Source organism: Podarcis vaucheri (assembly GCF_965113315.1).
Source record: "Podarcis vaucheri genome assembly, chromosome: 7".
Taxonomy (NCBI): Eukaryota; Metazoa; Chordata; class Lepidosauria; order Squamata; family Lacertidae; genus Podarcis; species Podarcis vaucheri.
The window spans coordinates 73,276,476-73,289,737 of NC_138765.1; the positions used below are offsets into that span (position 1 = coordinate 73,276,476).

A 13,262-nucleotide genomic window follows, 5' to 3' on the forward strand; every position below is an offset into this window, starting at 1 on the left:
TCTACTGTGCATTTTTCTCTATCTTTCCAACCTAAAGCTATTGTTGCCTTTTCCGCTAAAAGCTTTGAAAGTAAACTGGGGAAAAGGCATCTCAGCTAGTAAAAGAGAGTCCACCACCTCTCTTGGGAGTCCATTCCACTGTCAGTTGTAGTATTTCTGCTCCTCTTCCCATGACTGTTATGGGGCAAGAGAAAGTTTAGCCCACTGAGTCGACTTTCAGCTAGCCATGGATGGTGCCTATTGGTGACTGGTAGGGTGAAAGGCAGGGAGACCAACAGTAGGTGGCGCCAGAGCCGATGAAAGGCAGGTGGTAATTGTCCCTATCCCCTTCCCAGCTGTGTTTTGCTAAGGCAACATGGAAGCTGCCAGAGCAAGTGCCACCCTCTGGGCTGGTTGTGAGAAGGCAGGCAGACAGAGGCTGTTTGAGGCCAGACTGGGGGTTGGTGGGGCAGTGTCCCATTTGCCCAAATGGACCAGTTTCTATTGGTTTCAGCAAACAGCTACCCAGTGGGCCCTGATCATCACCTTTGTTTCCCTACAATGCAGTGCCCTGGAACTCCCGCCATTCTGCGGTGTTTAGCAGCCATTTTTGCTTACCCCCAACGACATGAAAATGTTATCTTGGGAGAAATTTGCATTAAATCGCCGACAAATTTTGTTGAGGATAAAAATAAATAAATCAGACATTTCTGCAGACAGCACTGGATTTTAGACCTGAACAATGAACAATGGAGAGAAAGTGAATTAACAGATTCATCTATCCCTCATGATGGGACATGCCCACCACATGTGGAAGTAAGAACCATAATCCACACATCCCATGTGGGAACCTGCAGTATACACCATAATTCCAGAGGTGTGATTTGCCAACTGTTCGGAGCATTTTCTCTCACGTTAGCTATGATTTTTTAAAGCCCATATTCCATCCCAATTTCACACACCAGTGCAATTTACCACACTTCTGTGTGTGCCTTTCACCATCTTTTTTAATTTGTATCTTATACAGAGACTAACCATTTAATGGGTATCCATAGGATTTTTTTATGTTGCGGGGGGAGAGAGATAGAGCAGGCAAATTTAAGCACTAAAAGGGGGACCACGCTAGAATCCCACAAACACAGCATGAAAAGAATAGAGCCCGTAAAGTTGGGAGAGACTCAAAAGTCCATGTAGTCCGACCCTCTGCCATTTTGCCGTATATCCCAGGTTCTACAAATGCTAGAAACCTAGTAGTACAAATGCTACTCTCTTTTTTAACACAGAAGAAACTAAGAAAGGTGGGGAACTTGCAACTGTGATTCACTCAGGAGGACAACTGCCTCCATCACCCACCCATTAATCCTTTAATGGTCTGGTAGGAAATATTTACTAAATGAACAAAAGGTGTTAAGATCCCTCAGCAGTGGAAAGTAAAGTTAAAGGGACCCCTGACCATTAGGTCCAGTCGTGACCGACTCTGGGGTTGCGGCGCCCATCTCGCTTTATTGGCTGAGGGAGCCGGCGTACAGCTTCCGGGTCATGTGGCCAGCAGGACTAAGCCGCTTCTGGCGAACCATAGCAGCGCACGGAAACGCCGTTTACCTTCCCGCCGGAGCGGTGCCTATTGATCTACTTGCACTTTGACATGCTTTTGAACTGCTAGGTTGGCAGGAGCAGGGACCGAGCAACGGGAGCTCACCCTGTCGCGGGGATTCGAACCGCCAACCTTCCGATTGGCAATTCCTAGGCTCTGTGGTTTAACCCACAGTGCCACCCACGTCCCAGTGGAAAGTAAGCCAAGATTTTATTTGAACCAAGACCTTCCCAGATTAAGCAGCTCATCTTGGGGTTTGTCACCTGTCACAGGACATCTCTCCCCCCCCCCGGGAAATCCTGGAGTCTGTACATTTCTGCCACCTCTCCTTCCTTCAGGCCAAAGCCTGTCCTGGAAATCTGAAATCCCTGGCGCATCGTAATCAGAATTATAGGTGACAAAAGCTGGGGAGAGTGTTCTGTACCGATGGCTTCAGAAAACAAGTTGTTCAATGTTGTTTTGTTAAGGTTTCTAGACTTCAGAAGTAAAACGGGACTGCCTGCTGAACACAGTTGCATACGTTTTGTCCATTCCGTAATTGCCAGAAATAGCAATCAATCAAAGTGGGGACGTGTCAAAAGTTTAGCTGCAAATTCGAGCCCACCCACCACCACTGTGGGCTCCTTCCGCATTTAGGAACGGATTGCTAAAACACCAATCCATATAGTTAGCGATTCAGTACAGGGCACCACTGGTTGGAAATCAGTAATATGGACATCTTAGGTTGTCTCCAGCTAAATCCTGCTTAGAGCAGACCAGATGAAACTTGTGCGCAAATTAACATTGACTTCAGTGGGTTTATTCTGAGTAGGACTAAAAGTGGGGCTAACAGGGGTCCCATTCAGCTCAGCATCCTTATTCAACAAGTTGGTTTATAGGACCCTAATAGCGTTGTCTTTCCTTGGTTTGGGGATAACCACTATCCTGGATCTGTGCCAAGGGACAGGCACTGCTCCCCACCCCACTGAATGCTCCCATAGGTGCCCCATTGTGAAATGTTTTCTGGACCCTAACCACACCCTCCCCAATTTCATTTGTTAAAATCACAATAAAACAGCCACATCTACTTTTTAAAAAATATTTTGACATACTCCCCCTGGAGGGTATGCTAAAGGCCAATGAGACTGTCAGCCTGAAGAAAGTTAGCTACCTTTGCTCTGGAAGGTAGTGAGGATTGGGTCCGGTGGGAGAGGCACTGAGTAGTATCAATAGCTGTGAGCAGGAGGTGGATACTTTGAAAGCACATTCTGCACCAAGAGATCTCCAGAACCTGGATCTGCCATTGGCGATGAGGAGAGAATAGGGAATCCTACACCTTCCACCAAACCTTGCAAAGTTAGCTGCTCGCTGCCCATCCTAGGACCCAGGAGACCTGGGTTCAAATCCCCGTTCAGCCTCGAAACTTCTTTAGTGGCAGATGAACCCCTCGGAAACAAATAGGTTAAATAATCTTTATTTTGAGTTGTGTCAGTTGGTTTTACAAATAGATTTTAAATTATTTGCAATATATATATATTTATATATATTTTTATGTATATATAAGAAATATTACAAACAAACCGACAACAACAACAACAAAAAACAACCCTTGACAAAAAACTCCCCCCCCTTTAGCCCTGTATAATAAGGGCTGGAAATTAAAATATGTTCTCTTTTTTTAAATAAAAAAGGTGTCTTGATAAATTCTTCCCTTGTTTTCTTCCCCGATAAAATGTACATCCATTGTAATAAATGATAGTGTGTGTGTGTGTGTGTTTAAAGCAAGAACTTTAAAAAGGTGGGCTTTTTCTGTTTAACTCTGAACAGAGTTAATGTTCTCTAATTTTGTTTAAAATATTTTTTTAAAAGTATTTTGCATGGCAGTGCAAAAACATACAGGCAAACAAACAAACAAAGGGGGTGGAAAGCAATAGGAAGCGGTCATTCCACAGGTGCTATGTACAGCTGACATTTGAAGCATCACAAAATTATTATTTTTAGCTGGCATTTCTGGGGGAAATGACAACTCTCCCCCTGCCCCCACCCCGAGTTATTATGGAGCTAAGCAAAGGCAATGAAAAACATTTTCCTGCCTGTTCTACGATTAGATTCCTGAACCCCTTTTCCTAAATGAGTAGTTGAAATGGGAAAGAAAGATAATTACTTGGACTTCCCTGAGGGTTCACACTTCCGCTTGTCCTGTTCTGAAAAAGCACGAGCTTGAGCCATTTCCCGCTTGTCCCGTGGCTTTCAGGGGTAAGGGGCAGCTTTTCCCAAGGGGTTGTGAAGTCCTCACCACTGAGAACAGCATCGGAAGTCGCTTTATACTGAGCCAGACCACTGGTGCACTTCGCTCAGTCGTCCAAGCTGACCGGTCAGGGTCTCAGGCAGCGTGTCCTCCCTCCAGACTTCTTTGGAGATGCTTGGGATTGAACCTGGGACTTCTGCATGCCAGGCATCTGCCACTGAGCTACGGCCCTTCCCTGAAGACGCAGGATCTGCTATATACTGAGTCAAACCACCGGTCCACCCATTGCCTACTGCTGATTGGCAGTGGTCCTCCAGCATTTCAGAAGGTCTCTGGTCTTGCCCCAGCTCTAACCACAGATGCTGGGGATTGACCCTGGAGCCTTCCTGCATGCAAAGCCACTGAGCTACAGCTCCTATAGCATCAAAAGTTCCACGACAGGGATGCTGGAGCCGTCAGGTCTTCGCAACTTCCAACACAGAAAGGAGACCTTACCTGCACCTACCGGACTAATGTGCAGATAGAAGTTGACTGAACTACTGGCTTTTGAACTTCATAGATGCTTCGAGAGGCTCAAAAAAACTTATCTCAAAAAAAAAAGCATGCTGTTTAGAAAACAAATTGAATACAAACTTTCCATGCTGATTTAAAAAATGTGTGAGTGGACACATGCAAAAGCGAGAGAGGCTGGAAGTTAGGTGGAGCCACCCATCTCTACTCCAGAGGAGGCTGACGCATTAGGGCAATTGGGCACTGAACCACTAACCTCTGTCTGCACTCAGGCAGAACCTGTCTTTCTGCCTTCCTACTTACAGACAGCTCTGGGGATTTGAACCACCCACCAGGGCAATGGGAGGTAGGGTCAGAGCCAATGACAAGCTAAGCCAACTCATACTATTTTTGCTTCTCTCCTCCTTCTTCCTGCTGAGATCTACCAAGGGCATCATTGAAGAGGAGGAAGCTGACAGCTGGACTGGGTGGAAGTAAGAAGGCAATGCAGGCGAGAGCTGGCTGAGAGGCAGACTAAGGTTGATGGGGCAGTGCCCCGTTTGCCGCGATGGGCCAGCCTCCACTGGAGAAGAGGAAGAAGATTCCCACAGGCAAGCAGTGAAGGGAACAGGAAGCGAGGAAGGCCAAAATGGCTGGGGAATATGTCCCAAAGGCTGGAGACAGGCCATTGCAGTCACATACACCCCGCCTCCAAAAGTGTTAAAGGTAACATGCTAAAAACATGGCTGCCCATTTTCCCCAGCTCTGCCCCAGAAAAACAATCAATCAATCAGTTAAGCAGGTCTTTCACACCACTCTCAGCTATACAGAAAAACAAGGGCAGAACAAGCACCGGAGCTTTTGCATGTTCCAAATGCTGCTTTGGCTTCCGCAACTGAAGTCAGGCTATAGCACAATGGTGGGGAACTGCAGGCATTTCTATCTGGACCTTAGGATTTGCCCCAGGCCACACAGCCTTTACTCAGACCACATCCCTCACTTTGCTCTGCTTTGCGACCCAAATATTTTTGCCTGGCTGAATGTGCCCTTTAACTTATGCTTCTTGTTTGGATGGAGAGACTGAGGTTAGTGTGTGTGTGTGTGTGTGTGTGTGTGTGTAGAAACTAGCTCCACCCACTTTTGCCTTTTGCTCCACCCACCACAAGAACGTGGCCCTCAAAAGGTTGCCCAGAAGGGAATGGGGCCCTTGGGTTGAATAGAGTTCCCCCAACCCTGTTGTAGTAGCTTCAGTGGGAAGATTAAGGCAGCAACTGGCATCAGCTTTAAGTCCAACGCATATTGAAGACTCGCCTTACCAAGAAAAGAAAAAGGGGGGAACTCAGACAGGAAGAGAGAATGGTCATGCAGATCCACAGACATGTTTCCCAGGGAAGATGGGGGGGGCATCTTTGCAGGATCTATTCCCTTCCCCCAGGAACATTCTGGTTGCCCATTGCCCATATTGCATGCTACAAATTTGCATTATTAGTATTAGTATAATTTTCCACACGCATAAATTGTCCTTTGGAGGCTGGGAGCGGGAGGGGGAGAAGTGCTATCCTTGGATGAGGGCTCTTTGCGTCCTGTGCGTTTTATTAAAAATATATATATATGTGTGTATGGTTTGTTTGTTTGTTTTGTTGGTTTTGCTCTTACAGGAATGTAAACATCAAGCTTGTTCAGCCCTTCCCAGCGTTAGAGTTTGAAAATAAAGACGACTTCGGTGTCACGGTTCAAGTCAGCTTGGTTCTTGAGTGGGGATGTAAACAGGCCGGCGGAGGCCGTGTCCATACAGGCCCCTTTGGTGAAGCAGCAGGCCCCTTCGGGGTTCCCTCGCTCCTCAATGGGGTTCCCCTTGTTCAGCGCCAGGCTCTTCAGCCTCTGCCTCTCCTGTGCCTGCTTGGCCCGGTTGGCGATATACCTCACTCTGCTCTGGCTCCTGGATGAAGACCTCCGGAGAAGTCCCACCCCTTCCTCTTCCTCCTCGGACTCAATTGGCTCAAGGCTGGTAGGGGAAGTGATGTCGTTCTCCTGCTGGAAGGTGGTTAGCTTCTTCAGGCGCTCCGTGAGAGGGTCCAGGGGCTTTGCCCAGGACCTGGCTGCCGCACAGTGCCGCTGCTCCCTCATCGACCGGGTGATGAAGCTCCGGCTGATGCTGCGGTACTTGCCCTCGAAGACGGACGTGATGTCATCCGAGGTCAGGTCACCAAGGCTTTTCGACTTGGCCTGGTCGCTCTCCTGGCCTTTCGGCTTCAGGCAGGACTGCTTGAGGCTCTCCATATACAGCCGGCTCCAGGTGTGCCTTCTGGGTAGGGATGGCAACCCTAGCTCGAGACCCTTGGCCAGTGGTCTAGGGCGCAGCTCATCCTCTGTGGGTTGGCCTGACCTCAAGTTGGGATTGGATTTGCTCTTGGTCACCATGGGCATTTCACGCCCGGAAGCGGCACTCGCGGACCACGGGCGTGCACCTCTCCTCTCGGGGATGACTTGGAAGTTCTCGTGCTGGATTCCAAGGTCTGGGAGGCTTTTGCGGGTGAGGTTGGGCATAGAGAGGTCTATGACCGTATCGTTGGAGGACATGCTAGAAGAGGAAGACATGCTGTCCCTGTGACTGCTGGAGTCCAGCTTGCTCCAGATACGGTCATTCACTGTGGCATCAGAGTACACTGCAGCTGCTGGTGAGAAGCCACCAGGAGACCTCATTGGAACTGAGCAGTCACAAAGGTTCTGCCCTTCGCTTTTCGACCTCCTCACTATCACACGAGATGCGTGGGGGACTGCGGCACCTTGCGTTACTTGGGGAGAATCTTGAGGTGAAGCTAGCGTGGTGCTCTCCACGTTGCATTGTTGCGGCTGCCTAGCTGCATTGCTGGCCTTCTCGTCCACTCTCTCAACATCTATCAGTTCTTCAGCCATGCCATCTCTTGTCTTCTGGCAACTATGGGTAGAATGAGGCCCAAGGTTGGCCAACGCTTCATCATCCTGAGTTTGTGAACCAGCTTGACCTCCATCGCCTCCTTGTTTCTCGTTTCTCCTAACATTTTTTGGTCCCAGAATACTTGTGATGGTTGGGCTGGGAGCAAGTAACCTTCTGTCCTCTGAAACCACCACCATGCGCTGCAGAGGAGGAACTCTCTGAAGCTGATCTGACGGGTCATGGGAATTATCAGGCACAGACCCTTCATAGGGATCGCTAGCAGGAACAGTGGGCAGAGAAAGGCAAAAAGGAGCAGGCTGGTCCTCGTTGGCAACAAAGGGCTCTTCATTGATGGTCTCCAGGCTACATAATGAAGTGACTGACCTCTGCATTGAGAATTGGCGGACATCTGTAGGAAGAAGGAAAGCAGTGAATGAGATTGATCCATTACCGAATGAATTCTTTTGCAGCTACAACTCTAATGCATCAGACACAATACATATAAGGTTGTATCCAACTAAATTATACCTCAGGTAGACCCATGGAAATTAAGGAACCTAAGTTAGTCGTGTCCATTAACTTCAATAGGTTGGGCTAGCATTGGATTCAACCCATAATCCACAGAGAATAGATTCAAAACAGCTTGTTCATTGGAAGAATATCAGGTCATTCTGGATGATACTTGCCTCTCCCTCATTCCAAACTGTCTCAGAGAATGGAGGGTAATAAAAGCTGTGACTCCTCCCTACTCTGCCTGGGGCACATACCTATTAGGGATGGGGGATAATTTCTGTTCATTTTGCATTTAAAGGCAAACTTACATAATTCATACTTTCTGACAAAATACACAAACTGAACCCAGCCCTCCACTCCAAATTTTGTGGTGCAGTTTTCCAGGCAAGTAATGTGTTAAGGGAAATTGCTTTGCGAAATTGAGTGCATTAGAAAAAAAGGAAGGTGTCTCCCTCCATTCCCGGCTCCTCTTGCAGCGTAGTGCCCTACCAGAGGAGGTAGGCGGTGCATCTCTGTTTGCACATTGCATACAGAGACATAACACTCCTACCACCTCTTGCCTGACCTGGCTTCTCTGGTAAGCGTGCATGCTATAGGAAAGCACAAGAGGGTAGGATTTCCCCAATCTCATTCCTTTATTGTCCTGTGTGGGTTTGGTCTGCTCTGACTTCCAGTGCTCCGGAATTTTGAACAAGGATGACTTCTAAAATTAGTGCAGGAATTTGAGCACGCACAGCTTGCCATAGCTTGCAACTCCTTTAGTTCTCGATGCACTTGTGCGCACGAAATTAAAAACAACAACACTACAGGAAGGTAATTTTTGATGCATGATTGTATCAAGATTCTTTCTGTGCTGTGTTTTACTGACACGTGCATGAACTCCGACACATTGGCAAAACTCCCCACAAAAAATAATTACTGATGCAATTGTGTATACAATTACATCAAATTGTCTTCTTGCAGTGTTTTACCAATGCACATATTGGGGATACTGGGGAGAAGGGGGTGGGAGAGGGTAAGGGAAACCATGAATGAACTGAAGGTTGTGGCAAACTTTTCATCTGCAGTGCTCTGCACTCTAAATCTGAAAAATTAAGAAATAATAATAATAATAATAATAATAATAATAATAATGTGGAATTGAGGGTTCCTAATGAACTGTGGAAGCTTGTAGGCTTGGCAGAGGCATCTGGTTGGCCACTCTGAGAACAGAATGCTGAACTAGATAGGCCATTGGCCTGATGCAGCCGGGATCTTCTGATGTTCTTAAGCAAAGGCATGGAATTCAGAATTCCAAAATCCAGGCTAATAACATTAGGATGAAGAGAATGCTGGAGGGATCACTTCCCAAGTGCAAGGCACGGGTGACCAAGTTTCCTTCCGTATGTGTAATTCCTTACAGGTTAAGGTGGCGATTCCATAACTCTGGTTGCCAAAACTCCACATTGGCTATCAAAGGTTGCTTCCACCACCCTCCAAGAAATCTCACATCAGCTGAAGACACGCACACACTCGCACATGCTTTGGGGAAACAGTGATAAGGGTGGCATCCAAACCAACACATCTTGGCAGTGCAAGGAATTAAGTTTGCCCAATGGAACTTTCTCTCTTCTCCTGCCCTGTACACCCACTAAATGTAGAGTGGGTTTTTTTGCGGGGGTGGGTACAGGGTGCGCATGAGCAGAGGAGAAAAATGAAGTTCCTTTGTGCAAGGGTAACATTCCTTGTGTTGACAGGATGTGTCAGTTGGATACCGCCCAGTGCCAGTAATATATTTCTTATGTAATCAGAATAACATAGGATTAAAAAAGGGGGGGTGAGAAAGGGCGAGGGGCTGAATCAAATCCATGCATGGCATTTTTTCAAGAAATCATGCAGAAGTTGGAAAAGGGAAGCACAGAAAGATAATGGAAGGACGGGGGAAATCAAGCAATACTGCACTTAAACCAGCGATGCTCAACAGTTACCTGTAATTTGCTCATCCTTTCAGTTCTTAACTACAGAGACAAGAGATTGCATGTGGAATAATAGGACAGAACACAGGAGAGAAAAAACCACAGTTAGTTCAGGAAAGGGTGAACACAGGAGAAGGAATAAATTAGTAGGGAGAAGCAAGGGGGAATAAAATCCATTTGGATAAGCTTCTGGTAGGATCCTGAGAATTCTTTTTTTTTGACCAACCAGAGGTGTCCAGGCCAAATCGTTAATCAAGGGTGGTAAAACATTTGCCCACCATTCTAAAAACAAGAATAATAAGGGTGGATGATTTTAAGTTGTAAGGAAGAGAGATCCCAACAGAAGGATGAGTCTGGGAATGTTGGGCGTCAAATCCATAACAAAATAACTCAATTGCCCAGCCACTTGGGGCTACAAGAGGTGGCCCATTTTTTGCAGCAAAATCCACACCTGGCTCCCAAAATCCACTGCTGTGTCAGGCCAACAGGCTAGGCCATAGGAATCCACAAGCTGATGATCCCCGATTTACGGTGCAATGTTGTGCCTTCTCTACTCAGAAGCAGGACCCATTGAGTTCAATGGAACTTAATCCCAGCTAACTGCAGCCAAAGGCTATACACACTGGCACTGGAGTAGCTGGTCCCACTGAACTTAATGGGACTTACTTCTCTATGTAGATACATATAGGATTACTCTACATGCCGATTTGTGTTGCGACACCTGCAAAAGTATCACATTGAAACAAAACAAAACAAAATTAATCAAATGAAACCTAAAATAAATTAGACTCCCAACCAAAGGGGATATTCATACCCATATTCAACATTTATACCAGGATCTTAGCATGTAATTGCTGGCAATACTGATAGAGAATTAGTTCTCTTGTTCCTTATTATCCTCTGGTTGGACTGGAAAACAAATCTCAGAATCATACTTATGCATTACATGATTAAAACAAGGAGACAGAGATGTGCAGACAAACCACAAAAATCTACAGAAGGATTTGCTACACCGGCAATGATTTTGCACGACACAGAAACCAATGCGCATCTAAAACTGAGCACATCTAGAAAGAACTGATGGCTGTGTGTGTGTGTGTGTGTGTGTGTGTGTGTGTGTGCTTACTCCCCTTGCCCACACTAAACGGAGAGCTACCACAGCAAAATTAAAATAAAGCGCAGGGACTTCTAAGGGGAAACTGAAATGACGACACCATCTAAAGCGGATGGGTGGGGTGAAGAAGATCTGGTCTTACCAGTAAAGAATATAGGGGATTTACTTCGAATTTCCTCCAGTTTCTCAGCAAACAAGGCATTCATTTCCCTCTGAAGGGTGCCCGCCTGTTTTCTGGAGGTCTCGGACAAACGTTTGGGGAAGTCGGGGCTTCCGAGGCTCTCTAAGCTGCTGGAGCTGGAGGACATGGAGCCATTGCTGGTGGTGACCAGGTTGACCGTGCTTCCATATTTGCCACCGGGCTGGGCCTGCCACCTCTGCCGGGAATGGCCTTTCGACCCGTGACATTTGGAGTCCCCGTTTTTCTTCCCTGAGGTCGCAAAGGGCTGGCAGGTCCTGGGCAGGTTATCGGCGCCAGCCCTGCACAGGCGCAGGTCTGGCTGCTGCGGCCTGGGCTGCTGCTCTTGGACCCCCCAGCTTTTAAGCTCTAACCTCTCCTCGCCTCCTGCCAGGCTGCCGTACTCATTACAGTGAGAAGCGTCGTTGGGGGCGGGCCGAGTGTCGCCGTGGTCGCCCCACTTGCACTCTAAATCGGGGCTCTCGTTCAGGCCTATCATGCACTTCATGCAGTTGGTGGCCATGCCGATCCTACCCGATCCATTGATGGCGCAGCGGGCAAAGACGCCCTGCTTCTCGCTAGGAGGCTCCTGCAGGCGGACCCGGTTGGACCTCCGGACGGGCTCGCTGAAGGTCGCGTCCCTTTGCGCGCGGCTTTCGCCCTTGCCGAAACTCTGAGCCTTACCTTTCAACCCTTTGCCTTGAGCCTCCCTGTGGACACCATCTCCGAGAGAGGGTGCCGGGGACCCGCATTCGGGCTCTTGGTCAAAACGAGGGAGGGAGGAGTCGTCCTCCAGTTCGCGGTCCTCGCCGTCCCCTTGGGAGCCGGGGTCTTTGGTGTCGATTGCAATCTCGGGGAAGCCCTTTTTGGTTTTCTTCTGGGTCTTGGTGGGCGCGCTGGCAGTCCGCCGTAAAATGTGGCTGCTAAAGGAGTGTTTGCGGTTGAGTTGGCCAGCAGCATGACTGTCTAGAGAGGCCTGCTTTGGATTTCTGAGAAACAGGCCTTTTAAGCCCAGAGCTTGCTTGGCCTGGAAAAGAGAATAAGAGGGAAAGAAAAAAAAAACACCCGTAACAGAAGATGTGCATTTCTCTCCCCCAGTGCGCAAAGAAACAAAAGGTTAGTGATGTGCAACGTGGTGTTATTAACCTCATGGGTAGCATCACCTATCCAGGTTGGGCTGGAAGACAGAATGAGGAGGAAGGTATGCGTTGCAAGTTTTTGGTTTCACACTTCTGTCGTCCTGCTAGTCCCCCTCCCCAATCGACCCACCAGCCACTTCATTCTGGTTCACTAATGACACTTGCGTGTTTACTCATACAGCTTACATGCATGCTCGCTGAGAAATGAAGCCCTGTTGGCGTCAGTGTTGCTTAATTCCAAGTACCTTTGGACTGGGCAACTTATTGAGGGGGGGACAGGGAGTGGTGGCCCACCCACGGTTTTCCAAAGGGATCTTCTGCCTTAGCCATAGCTATCACTCTCACGAACCATGTCTTTTGCCTCCTGGAGGGGAGGTCCTGACCCTTGGGCTTCTCGCAGTCAGTCTTGTCCATGTGCTTATGCTTACATCTTTTAATTACCAGGGTTTGCCTTCTCCAAAAATGGTTTCCTTGAAATGGCACTGCAAGCTGCCATTTTGTTCAGAGGTAGCTGAAAAGGGCTAAGCCTGCCATTCTATGCATGCTTACCTGGGAGTAAGCCCCCCTGAACTCAATGAGGATTACTTCTGAGCAGACATGCATAGGATCGCATGGGGGGGTACCCTCTCCAGTGGATTGGTAAGGAAGAGAATGAAGCATGTAATTAACTCTCATATGATGAAAGTCTTTTTAGACACACCACACAACCTTTAGACACTGGTGATGCATGGCTATTGCTGGGCATGTTCATAAGTTAGTGTATACACAGTAAACAAGCAAAGTCTTCATTTACACAGTCTAGTGCCCTTTACCCCTGAATGGCAAGGAATTCGTGGAGGTGAGCTCCCCATCTGTTCCAACCCGTTCAAGATTTAGAATTTGGTAACACTGAAGGTGGGCACGTTGTAACTTTTCAGACACTTGATGCTGATTTGAGAAAGCCAAGGTCACTGCATGGTTCAGGTATTAATTTTTCACCTCTTCTCCACTCGTCCTACAGTGGTCTCCGGTCAATTGGTACGTTGCTGAATATTTGTGTTGCTTCAGAAATCTACAGCACCTTCCTGACCAGGAATCAAAGTGAAGCAGGAGACAAAACATTATAATACGTGCAACGTGAGCAACTGTGGCAATACCCAACGGCCTCCAAGTGTCTA

At 47.7% G+C, this 13,262-nt stretch overlaps 1 protein-coding gene across 5 annotated transcripts in view; it reads right to left on the bottom strand.

Annotated features, from left to right (window-relative positions):
• Positions 1-3,010: 3,010 nt before the first annotated feature.
• Positions 3,011-13,262, bottom strand: part of PLCH2 (phospholipase C eta 2) — a 300,920-nt gene continuing 290,668 nt past the window's right edge. For all 5 annotated transcript variants that reach the window (XM_082229783.1, XM_082229780.1, XM_082229782.1 and 2 more), the window contains 2 exons: positions 11,651-11,993; positions 3,011-7,615 (listed from right to left, as the gene is read on the bottom strand). In XM_082229783.1, the coding sequence (XP_082085909.1) occupies positions 5,985-7,615; positions 11,651-11,993 (1,974 nt within the window). In that variant the 3' untranslated portion in view covers positions 3,011-5,984. The remainder of the gene's footprint in view (positions 7,616-11,650; positions 11,994-13,262) is intronic.